General features: G+C 47.7%; 1 protein-coding gene across 1 annotated transcript; it reads left to right on the forward strand.

Annotated features, from left to right (window-relative positions):
- Positions 1-818: 818 nt before the first annotated feature.
- Positions 819-21,065, forward strand: AADACL4 (arylacetamide deacetylase like 4). The gene is given in 6 exon segments (XM_032300448.1): positions 819-1,814; positions 6,110-6,136; positions 6,138-6,327; positions 14,461-14,524; positions 19,474-19,634; positions 19,637-21,065. Coding segments are annotated over 6 exon segments (1,206 nt in total). The 5' UTR covers positions 819-1,661; the 3' UTR covers positions 20,248-21,065.
- The last annotated feature ends 2,329 nt before the right edge of the window (positions 21,066-23,394 follow it).

Genomic DNA, 23,394 nt, shown 5'->3' on the forward strand with positions numbered 1-23,394 from the left:
GTTTTGAAACAAGGTCTCACTCTGTCACCCAGGCTGGAGCGCAGTGGCACAATCTCAGCTCACTGTAGCCTCCACCTCCCAGCCTCACGTGATCCTCCTACCTCAGCCTTCTGAGTAGCTGGGACCACAAGTGTGCATCACCACCTCAAGCTAATGTTTGTATTTTTGGTTGAAATGGGGTTTCGCCATGTTGCCCAGGCTGGTCTTGAACTCCTGAGCTCAAGCGATCTGCCCGCCTTGACCTCCCAAAGTGATGGGATTACAGGTGTGAGCCACCGTGCCTGGCCCCTAACCCCAATTTAATGCTCCAGTCGAGGCCACAGGGGAGGCACAGAGTAGCCGAGTGGTTAAGAGGTTCATCTCAGACCTGAGTCTGCCAGACTTAAACTCTACCTCTCCCATTTATTAGCTCCATGGCTCTAGATGAGTTCTCTGCTATCAGCATCTCGGTTTCCTCATCTGTAAAGTGGACATCATTATAGTGCCTGAAGAGTAAGTATTCATAAAAGAACTCAGGGGCCGGGTTGCGGTGGCTCACGTCTGTAATCCCAGCACTTTGGGAGGCCGAGGTCTGGGCATTACAAGGTCAGGAGTTGGAGACCATCCCGGCTAACACGGTGAAATCCTGTCTCTACTAAAAATGCAAAAATTAGCCAGGCGTGGGGGTGGGCACCTGTAGTCGCAGCTACTCAGGTGGCTGAGGCATGAGAATTGCTTGAACCCAGGAAGCAGAGGTTGCAGTGAGCCGAGGTCACACCACTGCACTCCAGCCTGGTGTCTGGCAACCGAGTGAGACTCTGTCTCAAAAAAAAAATAAATAAATTAAATAAAATAAAATAAGGACTCAGGAGGGGACCTGTCATGTGATCAGCACAACACAAGTGTTTGTCAAAGTAAAATATCTAACATTTTCAAGGCTCAAAGCCTATTTCCCAAAATGGTTCTGATCATTTCCTTCTCTCTTAAAAGAAAGCAATGTGGACAAAAATTGTCCCCACCCCAGCCCTGGGCACCATTTGTCGAGAGGGAAGATGAGGCTGGATAGAGCCTAGTTTTGCCTGCAATGACATTCCTCCCTCCTGGTCCCAGGACCCCAGAAGATCATCACTACCAGAAAACACATCAACCTTTGCCCTGGTCCAGCCAGAGGCCCAGAGGGTGCAGAGGCGGTGACAGAGTGAGACCTTATTTTAAAAACAAAACAAAACAAAACAGGGGTTAGGGCAGCCAGCTGGGGAGCCGGGATGTGCTGCGCTCACCCTAAGCACACGCTGACGAAGAAAGATGCTCAAGTCTCCTATCTTACAGTTGAAGGATTGGGCCCTGGAGGCCTATACAACCCACGTGAAATCTCTTTCCAGGGTTCCCAGGAGCTGAGATAGATGCCCATTTCAGCCTGATCTTCCAGAAGGTCCTTGGGAAGCCCACCTCCCAAGACTCCCCCTGATGGGCAGAACTGGTTTTTCTGGGTCCCCAGATTGCTTAGGGAAACAGGTTCTTCTAGCTCCCCATTGGCCCTTCTGTGCTTACTCTGAGAAGCCAGGTCAGGCCACTGTGTCAGGCTTAGCCCAGAGAGAGTGGGGTGGAGGAGGCGGAGGGTATAACCCGGATGGGTCCTCTCCACACAGGCTCTCAGGCAAGCTCCCTGGGGCCCCAGGAACATGGCTGTCCCGTGGCTGGTGCTGCTCTTGGCATTGCCTGTCTTTTTCCTGGGAGCCTTTGTCTGGGCTGTCTTTGAGCACTTCCTCACGGCGGATGTCCCAGCCACCAAGTGGAGAGCCCTGCATTGCATATTCCTGTATCTGCTCACTTTGGTGAGTTTACTCTCAGACCACATCATAACCTGGGGGCTGTTTCTCTTGTTCTCAGTACCTTACCCTCTTCTTCCTCTTTCCCTTCCCTTCTGTCTCTCTCTTTTCAGACTCCCTCAACATACACTGGTCTCTATCTGCTGTTCTGTTTCCCTCTCTCCCCTCTGTTCCTTCCCCCTTCCCATAGCCAGCCTTCCTCCCTCCTTCCCTCCCTCCCTCCCTGCTTTTGTTCCTTTCTTTCTTCCTCTCTCCTGCTCTCTCTAACTCCCTTCCTTTCTTTCTTCAGCATCAAACATTTACTGAGTGCCAATCACTGGGCTCTTTTCTGAGAATTCAAAAACAACTTCAGACCTAGTCCTTGCCTTCCACGGGCTTGTGACCCAACAGGGCCCTGCACCTCCTTCAGCCACACCATCTTTCACCCTCGGTGCACTGACTTGCCTACGGGTTGTTTCTATTCTATTTTGTTTTATTGAGACAGGCTCTTGCTCTGTTGCCCAGGCTGGAATGCAGTGGTGCAATCACGGCTCAGTGCAGCCTTAACCTCCTGGGCTCATGCGATCCTTTCCATCTCAGCCTCCCAAGTAGCTAGCTGGGACTACAGGTGTTCACCACCATGCCTGGCTAATTTTTGTACTTTTGGTAGAGACAGAGTTTTGCTCTGTTGCTCAGACTGGTCCAGAACTCCTGAGCTCAAGCGATCTGCCCACCTTGGCCTCCCAAAGTCTAGGAATGACACGTGTGAGCCACTGTACCTGCCTCACAGGTGTGTTCTCCTTGTTAATCTCTGTGAGCCCAGTCCCACTCACAGCGCCTGGCATCTGGTAGGTGCTGACTGTTTGTTGATACAGTCATACATGAATTTACGCAGAGTTTCTGAGTGGCTGAGCCAGTTAGGCTCTGAGCCGGGATTGGGGGCTGGGAGTCTGGCTGGGCTCAGCCCACTCCCGGAGTTGCAGTGGATTTGAAAACAATGGTTGGCGTCTTGCTTGTGGCAGGCAACCTGGGTTAACCCCATGTCCCAACTGCAGGTCGGGTCAAACAGCTCCTGCCAATTACAGGGCAGCTGTGGAGGAGGATGGGGAGGCCAAGTTTAATTGACAGCAGGGCTTAAGGATAAGGAACAGAGACTCCAGCCAGACTGCCTGAGAGTGTGTGGGTGTGTCCCAGGGTGTGTCCTGAGTGTGTGTGGGTGTGTCCAGCTCTGCCACTCACTCGCTGTGCGGTCCCGCACCATCTACTTACCCTCTCTGTGTCTCAGTTTCCTCGTCTGGGAGGGTTCATGTGTTTAGAGATGTTTAGTGAGTTCATAAAATATGTTTCTGTGCTGCCGGAATTGTTCCCCATGGGTAACTAACATTCTCTAAAAGAGTCATTGAGACAGAGTCTTATTCTGTTGCCAGGCTGGAATGCATTGGTCCAACTGTGGCTCATTGCAGCCTTAACCTCCCGGGCTGAAGCGATCCCTTCCATCTCAGCCCCAGGCTGGTCTAGAACTCCTAGGCTCAAGCAATCTTGTCTTGAAATTGTCTTTTAGAGAATATTTATTACCCATGGGGAAATTTACAGAAATGAACGAGTTCAGTTTGCAATCGCAGAAATGCTGCTGACTCAAGGAGGCAGGCTGAGGTCGCAGGAAGTACTCTTGTCTCTCTCATTTGGAGAATGGAATCAGCCTGGATTAGGCTGACTTAAGCCGGTGGCTGCAATCCATATGGAATTACTGGCTCGGATAGGGCCCCAGGATTTAAAACAAGGGTCTAAGATGTTCAAATAGCCCAGAGACATTAAGATTTTTCTAACCTTCAGTGTTTCTCCTCCAAAGTAGCCCATAAGCTAAGCATCTACTGTGACAGCAGCTAAGGGCTGCTCACAGGAGACTCTGAGATGGGTCTGCAGTGGCTGAAAGGATGGATTTGGCTTGTGACATCCTCTCTTGATCCCTCCAGTCCTGGGCCCCCCAGGGGCACACTGCCCATCATGGGGTGACGATGGTGAGGATGAAGACATCCAGTAGTGAATGTTCATTCAGTTCCAGAGGACAGGTAGACATCACAGGAACAAGAAGTTTGGGGAGGACAAGGAAAAAGCTAAAAAGAGTCTATGCCCAGGAAATTAAGAGCTTTGTTTTGGTATCAGACTACCCTGCGTCTGAGCTCTGAAGCCTTCACTTACTCGCTTTGTGGACTCATGATTTTGTGCCTTTATTTTCTTCTCTGAAAAGCGAAAAATTTTTTTTTTCTGAAACAGTCTCACTCTGTCACCCAGGCTGGAGTGCAGTGGCTTAAACACCGCTCACTCAGCCTCCACCTCCTGGGCTCAAGTGATCCTCCCACCTCAGCCTCCCATGTAGCTGGGACCACAGGCGTGCACCATCACATCACACCTGGCTAATTTTTTGATATTTTGTACAGAGGAGGTCTTGCTATGTTGCCAAGGCTAATCTTAAATTCCTGGATTCAAGCAATCCTCTTGCCTTGGCCTCCCAAAGTGCTTGGATTACAGGCATGAACCACGGTCCATGGCCCAGGGGAGGCCTTTTATAGGGTGATGTGGGGATTAAATGAGAAAGCATCAAAAATGCACAGCACAGTGCAGGGCACTTAGAAAGGCTCAATAAAAGTCGATTATTCATAGTATGCTTATCAAGTCCCTGAAGGCAAAGATGTAGCATGTCTTGAAGTTATTATAGATTTAAAAGTTGCTACAAATGATTTCAGCCTTACTAAAACATATAGAGTAATATAACAAACACTACTGGTTTTCTTTTTCTTTTCTTTCTTTTTTTTTTTTTTTTTTGGTTTTTTGAGACAGAGTCTCAGTCTGTCACCAACCAGGCTGAAGTGCAGTGGCATAATCATGGCTTACTGCAGCCTCGCCCTTCGGGGCTCAGGTGATCCTCCCACCTCAACGTCCTGAGTAGCTAGGACTATAGGCACCTGCCATCACGCCCACATAACCTTTTTTTTTTTTTGTATTTTGTAGAGATGGGGTTTCGCCATGTTGCCCAGGCTGGTCTTGAACTCCTGGGCTCAAGAGATCTGCCTGCCTTGGCCTCCCAAACTGTTAGGATTACAGATGTGAGCCACTGCGCCTGGCCTCTATAGCTTTTCTTTTAAAGGGCAAATGATGCAACATTTGTCAAGGAGTTTCAACAGCTATCTAAAATTCTGAACCTCAGATATTTATTTTCTGTAGAGATGGGGTTTCTCCATATTGTCCAGGCTGGTCTTGAACTCCTAGGCTCAAGGGAGGAAAATGGCCCCACGTGAACCTGACCCTTGAGCCTGGATATGAAAGTCAGTTTGGTGTCCAATTACCTGCTAGACAGGTAACTACCTGCTGGAGTTGGGTTCAGACTTGAGCTTGGATAGGCTAGGCTCCAGAACCCAAGCTCTTTCTCCTTTAGCAGTTGAGAACACAAAATTTACATCTTACTTGTTGAGCAACCCTGGGCAAGGAACTTGACCTTGGCATGCCCTAAAATGGAGCTGGTAATTGTGCTTGACTTAAAAAGGTTACTGAGAAGTTTAATCAAGTCAACGATCCAAGTCACTTGGGGCAGTACTGGCACATTGTAAATGTCTAGTAAGTATCAGCTGTTCTTATTCTTTTCATTCTTATCATCCCTTGCTGTTTTCCTTATGACAAAGACACTCTCCAAATGTGAAGTCTGTGGGAGAGATTATTCAAAATGGCTGAAATGTACTTAGTATGTGAAATATGACACCTTTTAACTACATTTCATGAAACATTCAGATGTTGACTTGTTTATAATTAGAGTGGCCATGTTAATTTAAAAACACATTATTCCCTTGACCTGAGCCCACAACAGACATCCCTAATGAATCACGTTGCCCTTTTTAGTTGAACACGGACACAGTTAGGAATCCTTCCTAACATGGAAGAAGAATGTGTTGATGCAGGTGAGGAACTGCCTTTGCATCCCAGGCTGGAGAGAGGCCAGCACAGAACTATAGAGAGAGGGGTTGCCGGTAATTTACCTTGGACAATTGGCATTGCTAAGTCAATGGCTTCTTCCCACTCAGCCCAAACTAAGCTATCCTTTGGCAAATTCACACTGTTATTCAATCAAAAGCTTTTCGGAAGAAAAGTCCCCCTACTCGGACACTACCTGGACACAATCCAGAGCCCACTGATTCCTGATGAGCCTCCTTTACCTACAGGAGGCAGGTGAGAAACTGTGAAAACGTCCTAACGATTCTAAGTGTCGGGGAATCTATCATCTGGATTCTAATCTCTTCTAATGTCTGGCTTTCTTTTATGACTTCCAACAGGGGAATATACTTGAGAAGCTGCAAATTTTGCTCCATGCCCAAATTTGTCCGTTTTTTACATGATAGCATGAGAATTAAAAAGGACCCTGAACTTATGGTGACTAACCTGCATTTTGGGACGATACCTGTGAGGCTGTTCCAGCCCAAGGCAGCATCCTCCAGACTCTGGCGAGGCATCATCTTCTACCAAGGAGGGGGCTCAGTATTTGGGAGCCTGGGTAAGGGGCTTCCCTGTGGCTTTGTAGAGGTCGGGCCTCATATGCATGCGTAGCCGAGCTCATGCCTCCCCCCAAAACCCTTCTGCAGTAGCTCAGAGGAATCAGTTGTTGGAATTTTTGTAAGGTTAATAGCCCAGACTAAGGGCTTTGGGCTCAGGTTAGTAGATGGTGTGGCAGCCTACATGGGAAAACTTTTCCTTTCTATAACATGATAGTCTCGGTCAAGATGGGGATAGCAGTGTCATGGTGGGGCTGTCACAGAGGCTGTTGACACCTCTCTCCCCTTTCTGCTCACAGTCATTGGCCTGCCCTGCCTTGTGTTAGTGATCCCAAACCCATGTATTTCCCTCTAGCTCTGCAGTGTCGCCATGACCCAGGACCCCATCCTTGCTTGCCTGTCCCCTTGCACCCAGCCTCCCAGCCACTGGTCTCCCTGGTTCACCTCTCGCTCCTCACATCTGGTCCCCACCCAGAAGGATTTTTTTTTTTTTTGAGATGAAGTCTCCATCTGTCACCCAGGCTGGTGGGAGTAGTGCAATGGCGTAATCGTGGCTCACCGAAACCTCTGCCTCCCAGGTTCAAGCTATTCTCCTGCCTCAGCCTCCCCAGTAGCTGGGGCTACGGGCCCATGCCCAGCTAATTTTTGTATTTTTAATAGAGATGGGGTTTCACCATGTTGGCCAGGATGGTCTCGATCTGCTGACCTCAGGTGATCGAGGCCTCCCAAAGTGCTGGGATTACAGGCATGAGCCACTGTGCCTGGCCTTAGAGGGATCTTTTAAAAATACAAGGCAGAGCTTGTCAGTCCTGCACTTACATCTTTCCTGTGCCCTTCCATGAAACCCAAACTCCTCCCACAGCCTCGCCCGGGTCACCTGTGTGTCCCTCACCGGTTCACTCAGCTGCAGTCCCGCTATGCATCGATCCGCTGCAGACACTTCAGCTCCTTCCCACCACCATTCTCCACCTGCTGTTTCCTCGGCCTCAAAGGACATTCTTCCCACCCCTGGCACTGCATGGCTGAGCACCCCTGGCTCTTTCAGTTGTAACTCAACTATCCTTCCCCACAGTGGCCTTGATACCGGAGGGCTGGGGGAGGTCCCCAAAGGCCAGTGGGACCTCAACTGCAACTGGTGTCCCTGCTCTTGACACCATCATGAGAATGAATTCAAGGATGAGTCAGAAAATAGTGAAAATACAGAGATTTGTTGCAAAGGGAAAAGCGCACACTGAAGAAAAGAGAGTGGGGCGGACTCAAGAGAGACACTCAAGGGGGTTTGGGGCTACTACCTTTATGTGTTTCTTTAACCAAGAGGTGGGGCCGGGCACAGTGGCTCACGCCTGTAATCCTAGCACTTTGGGAGGCCGAGGTGGGTGGATCACCTGAGGTCAGGAGTTCAAGACCAGCCTGGCCATCATGGTGAAACCCCATCTTTATAAAAAAAAAAAAAAAAGAAGAGGTGGAATATTCATGAAACTTCTTGGAAAAAGGTCAAGTTTTCTCGAACTGCGATGCCACCCATTTGTACACCAAATATGGGTGTCCCCATAACTGTCCTGGTGCTGGTGGATGTGTGCATAATATGCTAATGAACACATAAGGAGGTCCTAGGACAAACCCAGGTCCAATCTAGTGCCATGTTGGGTCCAGTCAGTCTGAGCCAACTTGGTCTACACCCTGGCCTTTCAGGGTCTTATCAGCTTCTGCAACTATTTCATTTCTTTTCTTTTTTGAGACGGAGTCTTGCTCTGTCACCCAGGCTGGAGCGCAGTGGCACAATCTTGGCTCACTGCCACCTCTGCCTCCCGGGTTCAAGCAATTCTCCTTCCTCAACCTCCCGAGTAGCTGGGATTACAGGCGCTCGCCACCATGCCCAGCTAATTTTTGTATTTTTAGTAGAGATGGCATTTCACCATATTGGCCAGGCTAGTCTTGAACTCCTGACCTCATGATCCAACCACCTCGGCCTCCCAAAGTGCTGGGATTACAGACATGAGCCACCGCGCCCGGTCTTCTGCAGCTATTTCAATAGTTTCCTTTTGCTAGTTGTGTGAAACTGCTGCCTGGAATTTTCTGTTCTTCTGCTACCACCCTGTGTAATTCCTATCTCATTTTTTTGCCCTTAAGTATAAGAGATTTCTGTCTCTTATACTTAGGGGTTGACAAGGGAGGAGGTCAGTCTTCAGTATCTCTTTCCTGCTGATTGGGGTGTCGGCCCCGCCTAGCGTGGGCGTGGCAATCTCTGGTTGCCTAGTGTACGGGTCTCAAGGGTGAGTCATCAGGAGGATCTGAATCCGAGCCAGGGATTGGTTGGAATCCTGCAGGACCATCCTTTTGACATGGAACTGTTGCAATCTATTAGGTTGGTGCAAAAGTAATTGCCGTTCTTGCCATAAAAGGCGACAACTATTTGCACCAACCTAACAGAGGACATAAACTTTAGAAGAAGATTAAACAAGCAAGGACCCAGGATTGGAAGTAATAAGACAGCTATTAAAGGTCCCAGGAAAGCTAGTGTGACTCATGTCACACTTGGTCGGTATCCCTGGGTGGAATCCCAGGTGGTTTCAGCAGTGAGGTAATTGAAATGATACAGCTGGCTGGGTGCAGTGGCTCATGCCTGTAATCCCAGCACTTTGGGAGGCGGAGGTGGGTGGATCACCGGAGTCAGGAGTTAGAGACCAGCCTGATCAACATGGAGAAACCCCATCGCTACTAAAAATATAAAAAAATTAGCCGAGCGTGGTGGCTCATGCCTGTAAGCCCAGCTACTCGGGAAGCTGAGGCAGGAGAATCGCTTGAACCCAGGAGGCAGAGGTTGTGGTGAGCTGAGATCACGCCACTGCACTCCAGCCTGGGCAACAAGAGCAAGATTCCATCTAAAAAAAAAAGATTCCTTCTAATAAAAAGCCACGAAGGCCTGTATATATGGTATTTCAGTCCATTTCTCCTGGCATTTATGAAAAAATCCTAATTGCAAGATAGTATTACAATTTAGGGTTTCATTCTCTGGCTATTGCACCCTATTTTCCAACTTACATTGGGGCCTCGTGGTGTTATAGAAAGAATGGAGTTTCTTCTGAGCCCATCAAGTTTAAAATTATTCATTTTTAAGAATGTGCCCCAATTGGCAGAGATAGTTATCCATGACCTTGACTTGTCCTTGGCATGGCTTGAGAGAGAAGGGAAAAATAACGGGATGGTTCCCTCATAGATGGACTGGTCCTGGCATTTTATGAAATGCCCCTTGTGATAGGCCAGCTCCATGGCTGTGCCCGGGAGACGGGCGTCCCAGTTCCCTTGGCTGGTGCCTCAGCGTCCAGGCATCCCTGGAGTCTCAGTGTTGCCAGGGCATCCATGGCCCCTGGGGCTTTGGAAATGGGAAGGTCAAGTAGGGCAAGCTTGCCGATATCCATCCGAACATTTATCACAGGTAAGACTTGGGAGTAGAGATGATTCAGCGTGGCCCAAAACAGGGACCTTGAAGGGACCCCTTGGCATTTTAGAGAACAGTATCTAAGGGGCCTATCCTGCTGTGTCTAAAGAGTTCACTAAGCTTTCGTGCGAAGTAGGTGGAAGAATCATGAGAAGAGAAAATCACAACAGTAGGGTTTAAAGAAAGACAAGGAGAAAACGGTTCCCAACCAGGGTCAGTGTCTTGGCACAGCTGGTCCCTTGGGAAAACAGAAGCCCCTTCCCAGGAAAAAGTCATAGTGCTCCTTGGAAACCATCCAGCCACTGTCTGCTCTGGGTTTCTACCCTACCACCCTCATGAGGCTCATGTCTGGGAGGACCATGTACCTCAAAGCTACTCAGCGTAAGGCTGGGCATGGTAGCTTATGCCTGGAATCCCAGCACTTTGGGAGGTTGAGGCAGGTGGACTGCTTGAGCTGAGGAGTTCAAGACCAGCCCTGGCAACATGGTGAAACCCCTTCTCTACAAAAAGTACAAAAGTCCACTGGGCATGGGGTGGTGCATGTCTGTAGTCCCAGCTACTCAGGGAGACTGTTTGAGCCCGGGAGGTGTGGATTACAGTGAGCCGAGATTACACCACTGCACTCCGGCCTGGGTAACAGAGAAAGTCTGTCTCCAGAAAAAAGCTACTCTGTGTAGGTGGAAAACTTTCCATCTCTGCTTGTCACCCATCAGGATGAATTGGGCTTTCCAGCTTGAGGGAGTAGTGGGGAGGCAGACTGTAGTCAGCACCCAGAAACAAGGAAGGAAGTAGCAGTAATTCCAGAGAACCAGAGGACTCCAGCCAAGGTTGGAGTGGGACTTACCGATTGCCAGTGGTTCTAAAATGGGGGTGATGGTGCTCCTGACTGGGTCACCACAAAGATGATACAGGTGGGCTGGGGGGGTCCCCAAACACCGGTGGGACGTCGGCCCTCGCTATTGTTCAGGTTCTTGACACCATCATGAGAATGAATTCAAGGACGAGTCAGAAAATAGTGAAAGTATGAAGATTTTTTGGGAAAAGCATGTAGTCAAGAGTGCAGGTGGACTCAAGAAAGACACGTGCAGGGGGGTTTGGGGCTGCTACCTTTAAAGGTTTCTTTAACCAAGCAGTGGAAAATTCATGACAATTCCTGGAAAAAGGTGGCATTTTCTCGGAACTGTGGTGGCACCCATTTGTACACCAAATATGGGTGTTTCAGAACTGTCATGGTCCTGGTGGCTGTGTGTTTAGTGTCTTGGTGAGCACAGAAGGAGGTCCTAGGAGAGACTCGGGTCCAATCCAGCTCCATGATGGGTCTAGTCGGTCTTAGCCAGCTTGGTCCACACCCTGGCTGTTCAAGGGTTTATCAGTCTCTAGCTTCTGCAGCTATTTCAAGTTTCCTTTTGCTCATTGTGTGAAACTGCTGCCTGGAATTGCTTTTCTTTTCTTCTTTTCTTTTCCTATTCTCTTTTTTCTGTCGTCTTACTCCGTCACCCAGGCTGGAGTGCAGTGGTACAATCTTGGCTCACTTCAACTCCACCTCCTGGGTTGAAGCGATGCTTGTGCCTCAGCCTTCTGAGTACCTGGGATTACAGGTGCGTGCTACCACGCTGGGCTAATAATTTTTGTATTTTTAGTAGAGATGGGGTTTCACTGTGTTGGCCAGGCTGGTCTTGAACTCCTGACCTCAGGTGATCCGCCCGCGTTGGCCTCCCAAAGTGCTGGGATTACAGGTGTGAGCCACCGCAGCCAGCCTAGAATTTTCTATTCTCCTGCAAGCACCTTGTGTTATTCCTGTCTCAGCTTCCCTGGACATGGTATCTAAGAACTCTCCCTGCTGACGCTGCTGCCCTGCCCTGCACCGCTGTCTCCACCCCCCTGCTTCATCCTTGTTAATTTTTTTTCGGGCACTTGTTCCTTCACGGCTTTCCTTATTTAGTACTTGACTCCCCCACTAAAAATGAAGACTGCAGGAAGTTTTGTTTGTTGCTAGATTCCCCAGTGCCTGTTGTTTTCATTTTTTGAATTGAATGAATGAATGCACGAATAAATAGATGGATGGATGGGGGAATAAGTGGATCAAAGGATGGGCTTGCGAATGAACAAATGGATATGGATTGTATGCACGGATGCATGGACACACGGGAGAAAAATTTGCCCATAGGAAAAGGCGACAGCTACCGGTACGTAACTTCCCCGAGATTAGGATGTGCTGCCCCCTGGTGGTGGAAGTGACGATGGCCATTCTCTAGCTGGATCCGTTGTCATGGGAACAGAACCCAGTTCCTGGCCTCATGGACCTGACAGTCCCCTGAGGGAGCTGGACACTGAAGCTACAGCAGATCCTGATAACACAGGTGGCATGGAGAATGGCTCACAGCATCATTCCGATTTAGCTTTTCTCATCGGAGAAGTCAGATTTGAGCTCAGGCCCAATGGATGAGGAGAATCTTGCTCCGAGGAGGCCGGAGAAGAGCCTTCTAAGTGAGGGCTGGGGCTAGAGGGAGGCACTTGCTTCAGGCTCCAAATTGAAAAGATGCCAAAACATTCATTCATCAAGATAAGTGATATTTTAATGCAATGTTTGAAAAAACTAAATATTAATGCCAAACAATTATGATGAACAAAATGACAAAATGTTTATACAGGCAAGGCCGAACAGGGCAGAGCAAGTGGGTAAGTAAAAAGCAGAAGCCTGTTTATATATATATATATATATATATATTTTTTTTTTTTTTTAAGGACAAGGTCTTGCTCTGTCACCCAGGCTAGAGTGCAGTGGCGTGATCACCGCTCACTGCAACTTCCAACTCCTGGGATCATGTGATCTTCCTGCTTCAGCATCCCAAGTAGCTGGGACCATAGGCATGCACCACCACCACCAGGTAATTATTTATTGATTTGTTTGTTTGTTTATTTTGAGACAGGGTCTCACACTGTTGTCCAGGCTGGAGTGCAGTGGTGCAGTTATGGCTCACTGCAGCCTCAACCTCCTGGGCTCAGGTAATTCTCCTGCCTCAGCCTCCTGAGTAGCTGGGACTACAGGCACGCGCCACCATGCCCAGCTAATTTTTTTTTTTGTAGTTTTAGTAGAGACAGGGTTTCACCATGTTGACCAGGATGGTCTCGATCTCTTGACCTCTTGATCCACCCGCCTCGGCCTCCCAAAGTGCTGGGATTACAGGCTTGAGCCACCGCGCCCGGCCGAATTTTTAAATTATTTGTAAAGATGGGGTCTCCCTGTGTTGCCCAGGCTAGTCTTGAACTCCTGGGCTCAAGTGATCCCCCCACCTTGGCCTTCCAAAGTGTTGGGATTACAGGAGTGAGCCACTGTGCCTGGCCTAATTATTTTTATAGAGATGAAGTCTTGCTGTATTGCCCAGTCTGGTCTCAAACTCATGGGCTCAAGTGATCTTGCCTTGGCCTCCTGAAGTGCCAGGATTACAGATGTGAGCCACTGCACCCAGCCAGGCCTATGTAAAATTTTGATATATTGTTCATCATGCAATTTTTTGGCATTAATTGTGATTGCTTTTTTTTTTTCTTTTTGAGACAGGCTCGCTCAGTCTCCCAGGCTGGAGTACAGTGGCACCATCTCGGCTCACTGTAACCTCCGTCTCGTGGGTTCAAGCGATCCTCCTGCCTCAGTCTCCCAAGTAACTGGGATTACAGGCACTCGCCACCACGCCCAGCTAATTTTTGTATTTTTAGTAAAGACGGGGTTTCACCATATTGGCCAGGATGGTCTCAAACTCCAGACTTCATGATCTGCCTGCCTCAGCCTCCCAAAGTTCTGGGATTACAGGCGTGAGCCAGGGTGTCAGTATTTTTAAACAGCTCATCAGATGACTGCAATGTGCAGCCTGGAGTGAGACCTGCTAGTATGGAAACTTCACCTTAGGGGTTCTGACTCAATTTAGACTCCTCTCTGCCTCTGGCTGCCCTCAGAACCATTGTCACCTTCCTCAAAGAGCATTAATGAAGCATGCACCCACTTCAGCAACCTCCCCAAACCCTGGAATTACCTGGTATGATTTAGAGGATCCTAATGCCTGAGCTTCCACCCTGAAGAATCTGATCCATTTGGTTTGAGGTTTAGCCTGGGCCGGAGGACCTGCAAAAACTCCCCAGTACCTCCATGTATGGCTGAAGTTGAGAATGACTCAATTAGACAGAAGTGTATTTGGCACTGATTCTGCGTCCACCACTGTGCCAGTAAATTCTACGTCCTCGTATTAATGGACCTGCCTCTGAGACTTCATATGCACCACTCTGCTAATAGAAATGCCCCATCCAAGCACTGTTTATTTCCTGATCAATATCAATGTATAGCTACTGTTAATACCCCAGGGCAGGCATGCCTAACTTCCCTTGGTTTCGTCCATGTCTGATCACTAAGATTTCCAGGTTCCTGGTTTCCTCCACTGTAAAATAAATGTTGCAGAAAGTGAGCCCCAAGGCGCATTTGAGCCCCAACATTGAGGAGGTTGGGGACAGATGTCTGATTTGGCCTGGCTTATTCTCTCTGCCCAGGCAGAGCCAGCCAGGGTCACTTCAGAGGAGGCAAGAGCAGAAACAGAGAGAGGAAGCCACAGCCCACACCAAGACGGTCAGCTGGCTCTTCCTGGGGGCCGCGGCGAGAGGGTCTGGGCCCTACTCATGGGCTGCTACTCTGACTGTGTTTGTCTTGCAGATTGTTACCATGGCCTGTGCAATCTTCTGGCCCAGGAGACTGACTCTGTGGTTGTGATGATTGGGTGACTTGCTGGAGACAGCTGGTGGGTTTCACAGGGGTGAGAGGAGACAGGGTAAGTTCATGGGTGATTTGTAGATCAGAGACGCCCTGACTCCCAAGAGTCTTGGATACGCATCCGCAGAGACAGGTGCAGGAGTGCTCAAAAGAGGAAAAACCTGGAAACAACACGCAGGCCCGTGAGCAGGGGCGTGCTGCATAAACCACAGTATGGTGAGTATTGGATTCCATAACTACAAAGATATTATGGAATGTTCCATAGCCATTTAAATAAATGAACCAGAAAGGTATACAATATTGCCAACGAATCTTAGTAGTATGAAACTATGTGAAAAATTTTCAAAAAATTACGTAAAGCCTGATACTCATTTCGCAAAGGTAAAAACGTTAAAACCAAAAGAATGCTTTCCAGGAATCCACATAGACACAATAAGACAATGTAACATAGAAAGAAAAAAATGATAGAAACAGATTCGGGGCAACCCTTCACTAAGTTGGGGGAGAAGCGAAATGGGATGGTGGTGGGGCTGGTGAAGGTGAAGGTCGTTTTCTGGCTGTTGTTTGGGGTGATGGTTCTGCAGGTGCTTATTGTATTGTTAAAAACTGAGCTTCTGGTCCTGCAGAGACTAGTGCTAAGAGTGTCTTAACATACAACTCTGGTCCAGTAAAAATGAAAGGGAGATGAGGGCATCTTTAGAGTGGATGGAGGGGGCAGTAGGGGCCTCTCACTAGGATTCTGGTTCTTGGGCCAAGGGATCTCACATCACTGGGAAAGAGTTTAGTGAAGGCCAGTGAGAGAAATTAAAATCTGCCTTTTTAGATTCTACCTCTACAATGAACCTCCTCAAACAGTAGCTGCCCCTAGGCTTTGGTAGACAGAATAGCTGAGTGACTTAAACAAAGTCACTTAGCATCTCTGGTCCTCCTTGATGAGACTGAGGAAGCCAGCACTTTCTACTATTCATCAACATACCTCCCAGGTGGCTTGTCATTGTGTCTGAAATTCCACCATTACAGTCTATGTCACCAGAGGCCTTTGTGATAATAAAAAGATCCCTTGAACAAGTAGCACATAAAGGTATCAATAAGCACCTGCATTAATACCTTGTAGGAAATTGCTTAGGATACCATTATCCAGGTACATAGAAAGACCTGGTGCATGGGCCAGGGCAGTTTTGATAGAGTGGCTGACAGAGTGGCATGCACAGATAAGGGCTTCAAGGAGGCTGCAGCAGGACAGTAGCTGGGAGGAGACTCCCTGAGAGACACTGAAGGAAGGAAGATGTCTAAAGCCTGGATGGGACTCCCTACCCGAGCACTTGGAGAAGATGGGTCTTTTGACCTTTGGTTCTGCGAAGCCTTCACCTCGGGGTGGGTTTCTTAATTTGGGCTGCTATGCCAAATTACCATAGATGGGACAGTTTAAATAACACATTGATTTTTCACAGTTTTGGAGGCTGGAAGTCCAGGATCAGGGTGTCAGGCTCTAGTGAAGACCCTTTTCCAGGCTGTAGACTGCCAGCTTCTCCTTGTTTCCAAACATGGCAGAAGGAGAAGCCAGAGAACTCTCTAAAGCCTCCTTCGTAAGGGCACTAATCCCGTTCACGAGGGGTGCACCCTCATGGCCCGGTCACTTTCCTAAGGCCCCACTTCCTAACACCCTCACATTGCAGTGTAGGATTTCAACATGGGAATTTTGGGGGGACACACACATTCAGTCCATCACAGTGAGCAAGAGAGGAGTGCAGGGAGGCACAGGAGAATTTCTGCCTCTTTCCGGCAGGTCAGAGATTTTGCTGACAGAAAGTACCTTCATCATGTTGGAGCTGTATATTCAACACTTGGTGAGGAGTATTCACTTCTAGAAATGGAAAAATGGAAGCTGAGGTTTGTGCTCATGGCTGCCAGGTGCAGAGGCCACCTCCCTTCAAGGACCCTCTAAGAAGCATGTGTTTTGCCTGAGCTTTCGTGGGAACCTGTCTTGATAACATGGATAGTTTATTATTAATATTATTATTATTATCATTATCTGAGACGGACTTTCCGTCTTGTCGCCCAGGCTGGAGTGCAATGGTGCTATCTCGGCTCACTGCAACTTCCGCCTCCTCCTGGGTTCAAGCGATTCTCTTGCCTCAGCCTCCCGAGTAGCTGGGATTACAGGTATGTGCCACCATGACTGGCTAATTTTGTATTTTTAGTAGAGATGGAGTTTCTCCATGTTGGTCAAGCTGGTCTGAAACTCAAACTTAAGTGATCCACCTGCCTCGGCCTCCCAAAGTGCTGGGATAACAGGCGTAAGCCATTGCACCCAGCCCAACATGGACAGATTTATCAATATATTGATCATCTGGGAAATGGGCAATAATATTATTGGGCAATGTTTCCTAGATGGGCACTATATTATGCTGCAGTCAACCAAACTCTGTTTTGAAAGATGAAGCTTTAAAGCAACTTTTAAAGGAAACAAAATTTAAGGTCTAATAGAAGGCAGTGGTTTTCAAAGTGGTTCCCTTGAACCCTAGGGTTCCCTGTGATGTCCTAGAGACAACTATGGAGGTCAAAGAAGAATGAGGAAGAGTGAGGGTTTAGGCTCTTTATCCTTGGGCAAAACCAGAACAATCACATTTGTTTATTTTATATGGTGGGGCTGGTATATCATTTTTTTCTACTCAGAAAAAAGTTATTGTTCTAAGTTGAAAGCTACTAAAGTGTCATTTTTCCTTATGAGCTTCTTCCAAATTTAATGCAATAATTAGAATATACCTTTTCAATGTTTTCTTTTCTTTCTTTTCTTTTTTTTTGAGATGGAGTCTTGCTCTGTTGCCCAGGCTGGAGCGCAGTGGCAGGATCTTACTCACTGCAACCTCTGCCTCTTGGGTTCAAGCGATTCTCCTGCTCAGTCTCTCGAGTACCTGGGATTACAGGCTCCCACCACCACACCCAGCTAGTTTTTTATTTTTAGTAGAGACGGGGTTTCACCATGTTGGCCAGGCTGGTCTCGAACTCCTGACCTCAGGTGATCCACCCGCCTTGGCTTCCCAAAGTGCTGGGATTACAGGTGTGAGCCAACATGCCCAAGCTTGATGTTTTCAATGATAGATTGTAAGAACAAAACAGATGATTAGCAACAACCTCAACTTAAAATTTAAGAGAACAATTGTTTAGATAAACTCTCTGCTCCAATCAGTTAAGCCAACTGTTTCTATTTTTTATTCTTTCCTTTCTATTATCTTAATTTTAATTTATGCATTAGTTAGGTTGTGTCTTACTGTTTTTAAAAGCTTTTTTTGTTGTTGTTCAGAGTCTCGTGCTGTTGCCCGGGTTGGAGTGCAATGGCGCCATCTCGGCTCACTGCAACCTCTGCCTTTTGGGTTCAAGCGATTCTCCTGCCTCAGCCTCCCAAGTAGTTGGGATTACAGGTGTCTGCCACCATGCCCAGCTAATTTTCGTATTTTTAGTAGAGACAGGGTTTCACCATGTTGGTCAGGCTAATCTCGAGCTCTTGACTTCAGGTGATCCACCTACCTCGGCCTCCTAAAGTGCTGGGATTACAGGTGTGAGCCACTGTGCCCATACTTTTTTTTTTTTTTGAGATGGAGTCTTGCTCTGTTGCCCAGGCTGGAGTGCAATGGAACAATCTCGGCTCACCGCAACCTCTGCCTCCTGGGTTCAAGTGATTCTCCTGCCTCAGCCTCCTGAGTAGCTGGGATTACAGGCGTGTGCCACCAGGCCTGGCTAATTTTTGTATTTTTAGTAGAGATGGGTTTTCACCATGTTGGCCAGGCTGGCCTCAAACTCCTGACCTTGTGATCCACCCGCCTCGGCCTGACAAAGTGCTGGGATTGCAGGCGTGAGCCACTGTGCCTGGCCTTAAAAGCTCATTTTAAAGTTCCTTTTCTTTGTCCTTGACTTTCTTTGAGGAGACATACTTTGGAAACCAAACCTTAGGATATTTAAGACCAACTTCCTAGTGTTCTTCACCAGCCACTGGCACCTGGGTCTTCCTCAGCATGAGCTGTGTGTCTCCAGGCTAGCTTTCCGTCTCTACACGGCACCTGCAGAACAGTTCCAGCCCCTCTTGCCTCCCACACTGGAGTGCAGGGTCCAATCACAGCGCACTGCAGCCTCAACCTTCTCAGCTCAAGCAGTCCTCCTGCTTCAGCCTCCCGAGTAGCTGGGACTACAGGTGTGAGCCACCATATATGCCTGGCCAAATTTTTAATTAAATTTTTGATTTAAAAAATTCTGGCTGGGCACGGTGGCTCATGCCTGTAATCCCAGCACTTTGGGAGGCTGAGGTGGGTGGATCATGAGGTCAAGAGATTGAGACCACCCTAGCCAACATGGTGAAATCCAATCTCTACTAAAAATACAAAAAAATTAGCTGGGCGTGATGGCGTGCGGCTGTAGTCCCAGCTACTCGGGAGGCTGAGGCAGGAGTATCGCTTGAACCTGGGAAGCGGAGGTTGTGGTGAGCTGAGATTACACCATTGCACTCCAGCCTGGCAACAGAGCAAGACTCCATCTCAAAAAAAAAGAAAAAAATCTGCCTGAAAGTAACATCCCTTGACTTTAGTTTTCTCTCTCCCTTTCTCTGCAGTTACGCAGTGGGACTGGCAGTGGTTTAATTTGCCTTTTTTTTTTTCAGCCATTGCTGGTTGTTTTGCTCCCGAAGCAAATAGCTTCAGTGAAAGCAAAGTTGTGTCATCTCATAGGGAGTTTACAGGAAGCAGACGGAGCACGTGCTTGGAGTAGAAAATCCTGGCCTGTGTGAGCCTAGGCAGGTCCTTCACATGCTCATAGGAAGACAACGGGGATAAAATCCTTACTTCATAGGGTTATTCTGAGGATTTAATTAGATATGGTCTTGGAAGGAGGGTTGAGGACTCTGTTGGAACAGCCCCCTGGCCACAATCCACCCTGGCCTACTGTCGCTCCCTGCTTGCTTTCTAGGTACCGCATGGTTCCTGACCACCATTCCCCTGCCATTTTCCATGACTGCATGAATACTTCCATTTACTTCCTGAAGGTCCTGGAAACCTACGGGGTGGACCCCTCCAGGGTTGTGGTCTGTGTAGAAAGCATCGGAGGCGCAGCGGCGGCCACCATCACCCAGGCCTGGTGGGAAGATCGGATCTTCCCTGGATCCGGGCTCAGGTTCTGATCTACCTGCTTGTCCAGGTATTATGTTTGCAGTTACCATCCTTTCAGCAGAACCAAAATGTCCCGTTCCTCTCCTGGAAGTTCATGGTGACCGCTCTGTGTAACTATCTGGCCATTGACCTCTCCTGGCGTGATGCCATTTTGAACGGCAGTTGTGTACCCCCGGAGGTCTGGAGGAAGTATGAGAAGTGGCTTAGCCCTGGCAACGTCCCCAAGAAATTTAGGAAAAGAGGCTTCCAACCCTGGCCTCCAGGCCCTTTTAATGAAGCTGCCTGTCTAGAAACCAAACATATGCTGGATGTAGAAAATTCTTCCCTGCTAGCAGATGATGATGTCATCGCTCAGCTTCCCGAGGCCTTCCTGGTGTGTTGTGAGAATGACATACTCCGTGATGACAGCTTGCTCTATAAGAAGCGCTTGGAGGACCAGGGGGTCCATGTGACATGGTACCACCTGGAGGAGGGTTTTCACGGATCCCTTATCTTTTTTGATAAGAAGGCTCTCTCTTTCCTATGCTCCCTGAAGATCGTGAATGCTGTAGTCAATTATGTAAAGGGCATGTGATAGTAACCCTGGAGCCCCGAGGAGGAAGGGGCAAGCATGGACTCTACCAGAAACTGGGTGCTTTAGTGAGTTCTACGTTGTTGACTAAAGTGGTGCTACGTCAATGCTTGGGTCAGCTGGGAAGGGTGGGAAGGAAGCTAACAGTCTTGCTTAGTGTTCCAGAAAATCCCAACTCTGTGTGTTGCCTTTTGTCACTAACAGTGTCTAGTTCTGGATCTAGCAGCATTCTTTAACATTCCATTCAGGTGAAATAAATATCAAAAAAAAAAACAAAAATGGCTTTAAAAATTTCTCAAAGCCCTAACATATGAGATCTGTGCAGAATAAATGCCAACAACTGGTCATGCTGTCAGCGGTGAATCTATACCCATGATGACAAAACATTGCTCGGGGCTGTGGAACCTGTTGGAGGAAGGGGCACTTAATTGTTCCTGTGGTCAAAGGTCACTGGTCAAATCCCAACTTTGATTGGCTCCAGCTAGTCTGAGAAATGCTGTTGCAATGAAATTCTACCCTTGACACAGCCACCCTTGGGCTGGACTAAATGAAGATCTCAGAGGGGATTGCGGGAAAGAGAGGGACAGAGAAAGAGGCAGGAGGAAAGGAACAGAAGAAAAGGGTGGGCTCTGGGGAGCTATGAGCTTTGCCTGGGCTCAAGTCTTTCATCTGAGTTTCAAAAACAGACTGCTGGCTACTAATAGGCAGGTTCACCAAGTCAGGGATGTCTTGGGGACCTCTGGATGCCATCTGGAATATAAAAAATGTCTTTCCTCCATCCTGGCCAACATGGTGAAACTCCATCTCTACTAAAAATGCAAAAATTAGCTGGGCGTGGTGGCATGCACCTGTAATCCCAGCTACTCAGGAGGCTGCAGCAGGAGAATTGCTTGAACCCGGGACACAGAGGTTGCAGTGAGCCAAAATCATGCCACTGCACTCCAGCCTTGACCACAGAGTGAGATTCCATCTCAGGAAATAAATAAATAAATAAAAAAAATAAAAACTGCATTTCCTGAGGGAGTAAGGTGACAGCCTCTTTTCTTTGATGAGCTTGTATATTGTTCTCATATTTATAAAGAACCGTGCCCTGGCTTAGCCATACCAATTTCTCTGCTCACAGGGAAAAGAAAGGGAACCTTTGTGTTGCATATTGGAGGTGACCCACACTAGTTGCTGCATTGAGACCATGTATGCTAGATATATCTGTAATACCCGTGGGCCTCAGTGCTGTCAGTCTCACCAAAGTCCCTCCCAAATGCTGAAGCTGGAGGTTCTTCCAACCAAAGCCTCAGTGGGTACCAATGACCCCACCTATGACTGATGGAAGAGGGGGACCTACAGGTGTCTTGGTTCTTTGCAAAGAGAGCAGGCATTCAAATAGGCAATTTGGATTGGGCACCTGGAGGCATGAGCAGACATTGTGACTCATGGATTATATGTAAGCAGCTTTGATGGAAACCTGTGTTAATTATCTATTGATGTGTAACAATATTGCCACAAGCATGATGGCTTAAAACAATACACATTTATTAGCTTACAGTTTCTGTAGATCAGGAGCCTATCGTTTAGCTGGGTTATTGGCTTGGGGTCCTACAAAGCTACAGTCAAGGTGTTGGGGCTGTGGTCTCATCTGAGGCTCAGTTGGGGAAGGATCTCCTCTCAAGCTTGGTCAGGTTGTTGGCAGAATTCAATTCCTTGTGATTATAGACCGAGGACTTCAGTTTCTTGCAAGCTGTAGTCAGAGGTCAATCTCAGCTTCTAGAGGTTGCCTATAGTGTCTTAACACATGAAATTCTCCAAATGACTGCAAGGAAGAGATAGACTCAAGCAAGGTAGCTATTAGAACTAATGTAAGGTAATCACAAATGCATATCATATACATGTCATCACCTTTGCCGTATGCTATTGGTGAGAAGCAAGTCATAAGCCTTGTCCACAAGGGTATGATCACTGTGGGGTGGGGACCATGAGGCTGCATTAGAGCATGTCCGCCACAGAAGGCTCACCAGGAGGTGTTGGGAAGAACAGTCAACCCAACTTCTCAGCCAGAGAAACTCAGGATGGTCTGTAATCATTGGCTTGACCTGGAGCTAGTGACTGATGGTTCCTCCAGTAGAGTTCTCTCTTTCCCCAATTCTAACTCTCTCTTCTCCCACTCTTGTTACTCCCATCTTGACTTCCATGGGTGGAGTAAATTGCACCTTCCTCTAAGCTCTTCCAAGCCTGTTTTTATGACATAAACTCTATGTCCTTTCATTAGGTAGGGTCCAATCAGGAGAAATAAACCGGACCAGCAGTCTTCTTCTTTTCTCTTGAAAGTCTTTATCAGCCTCTAAGTAGAATCAAATCCTCATAAGCCATTTTCTACCTCTGAGAACCTAGCTAACAATTATATCCAGGGACACTTATAAGAAATTGTGAACACAGAAATCACTAGTCTCTGGTTCTGAATTGACACCAATCTTGAGGACAGTGTTTCTGTGGCTTTCCCATTCAAAGTGGAGGCTTTCTGTGGTCAGGTGACAGATGAAGTCTTGCCTCAAGTCCAACTCTCATTGGGCTCAATTTGTCCACAGACACATGTGTTCATTATATCTCTAGTGCTTCAATGTATCATGGAAATAGACATGTGGAAACTGGCAGAATCCTACGTTGGCTCTATGATCAAAGAAATGAGGGTCATTATAACAGGAAGCACTATGTGGAAGACCCTGAAATTTCTCCTCAAGATAATAAGCCAGAAGCAGTCTGCCCCCCACAGGGAACTGCAGAGATTCATATCATCCTAAAAGATTTCAAAAAGGCACCTATCACACCCTGATCTAGTTCACCAGTCTGAAAATGTGCAGAAGTCTGATCCATATTGGAGAATGCATATGAGTGATTCTAAAATTACTCATGCAGCGATTTCGATTACAGCTGTTTTTCCAGCTGTAGGATCATATGGGAGCAGGTAAACACAGCTCCTGGCACTTGGTAAGCAGCTACTGACCTGGAAGCAACCTTTTGTTCCATACCAATTTGTAAGGAATACCAGAAGCCACCTGCCTTTATCTGGCAGGGCTAACAGTATACCTTTACAGTCTCGCCTCAGGGCAATGTCAATATTGCTTTGTGCTCTAACATAGTCATCAGAGATTGTAATTG

The sequence above is a fragment of the Sapajus apella genome, unplaced genomic scaffold (genome assembly GCF_009761245.1).
Source record: "Sapajus apella isolate SASKATOON/1434 unplaced genomic scaffold, GSC_monkey_1.0 scaffold43, whole genome shotgun sequence".
Classification (NCBI taxonomy): domain Eukaryota; kingdom Metazoa; phylum Chordata; class Mammalia; order Primates; family Cebidae; genus Sapajus; species Sapajus apella.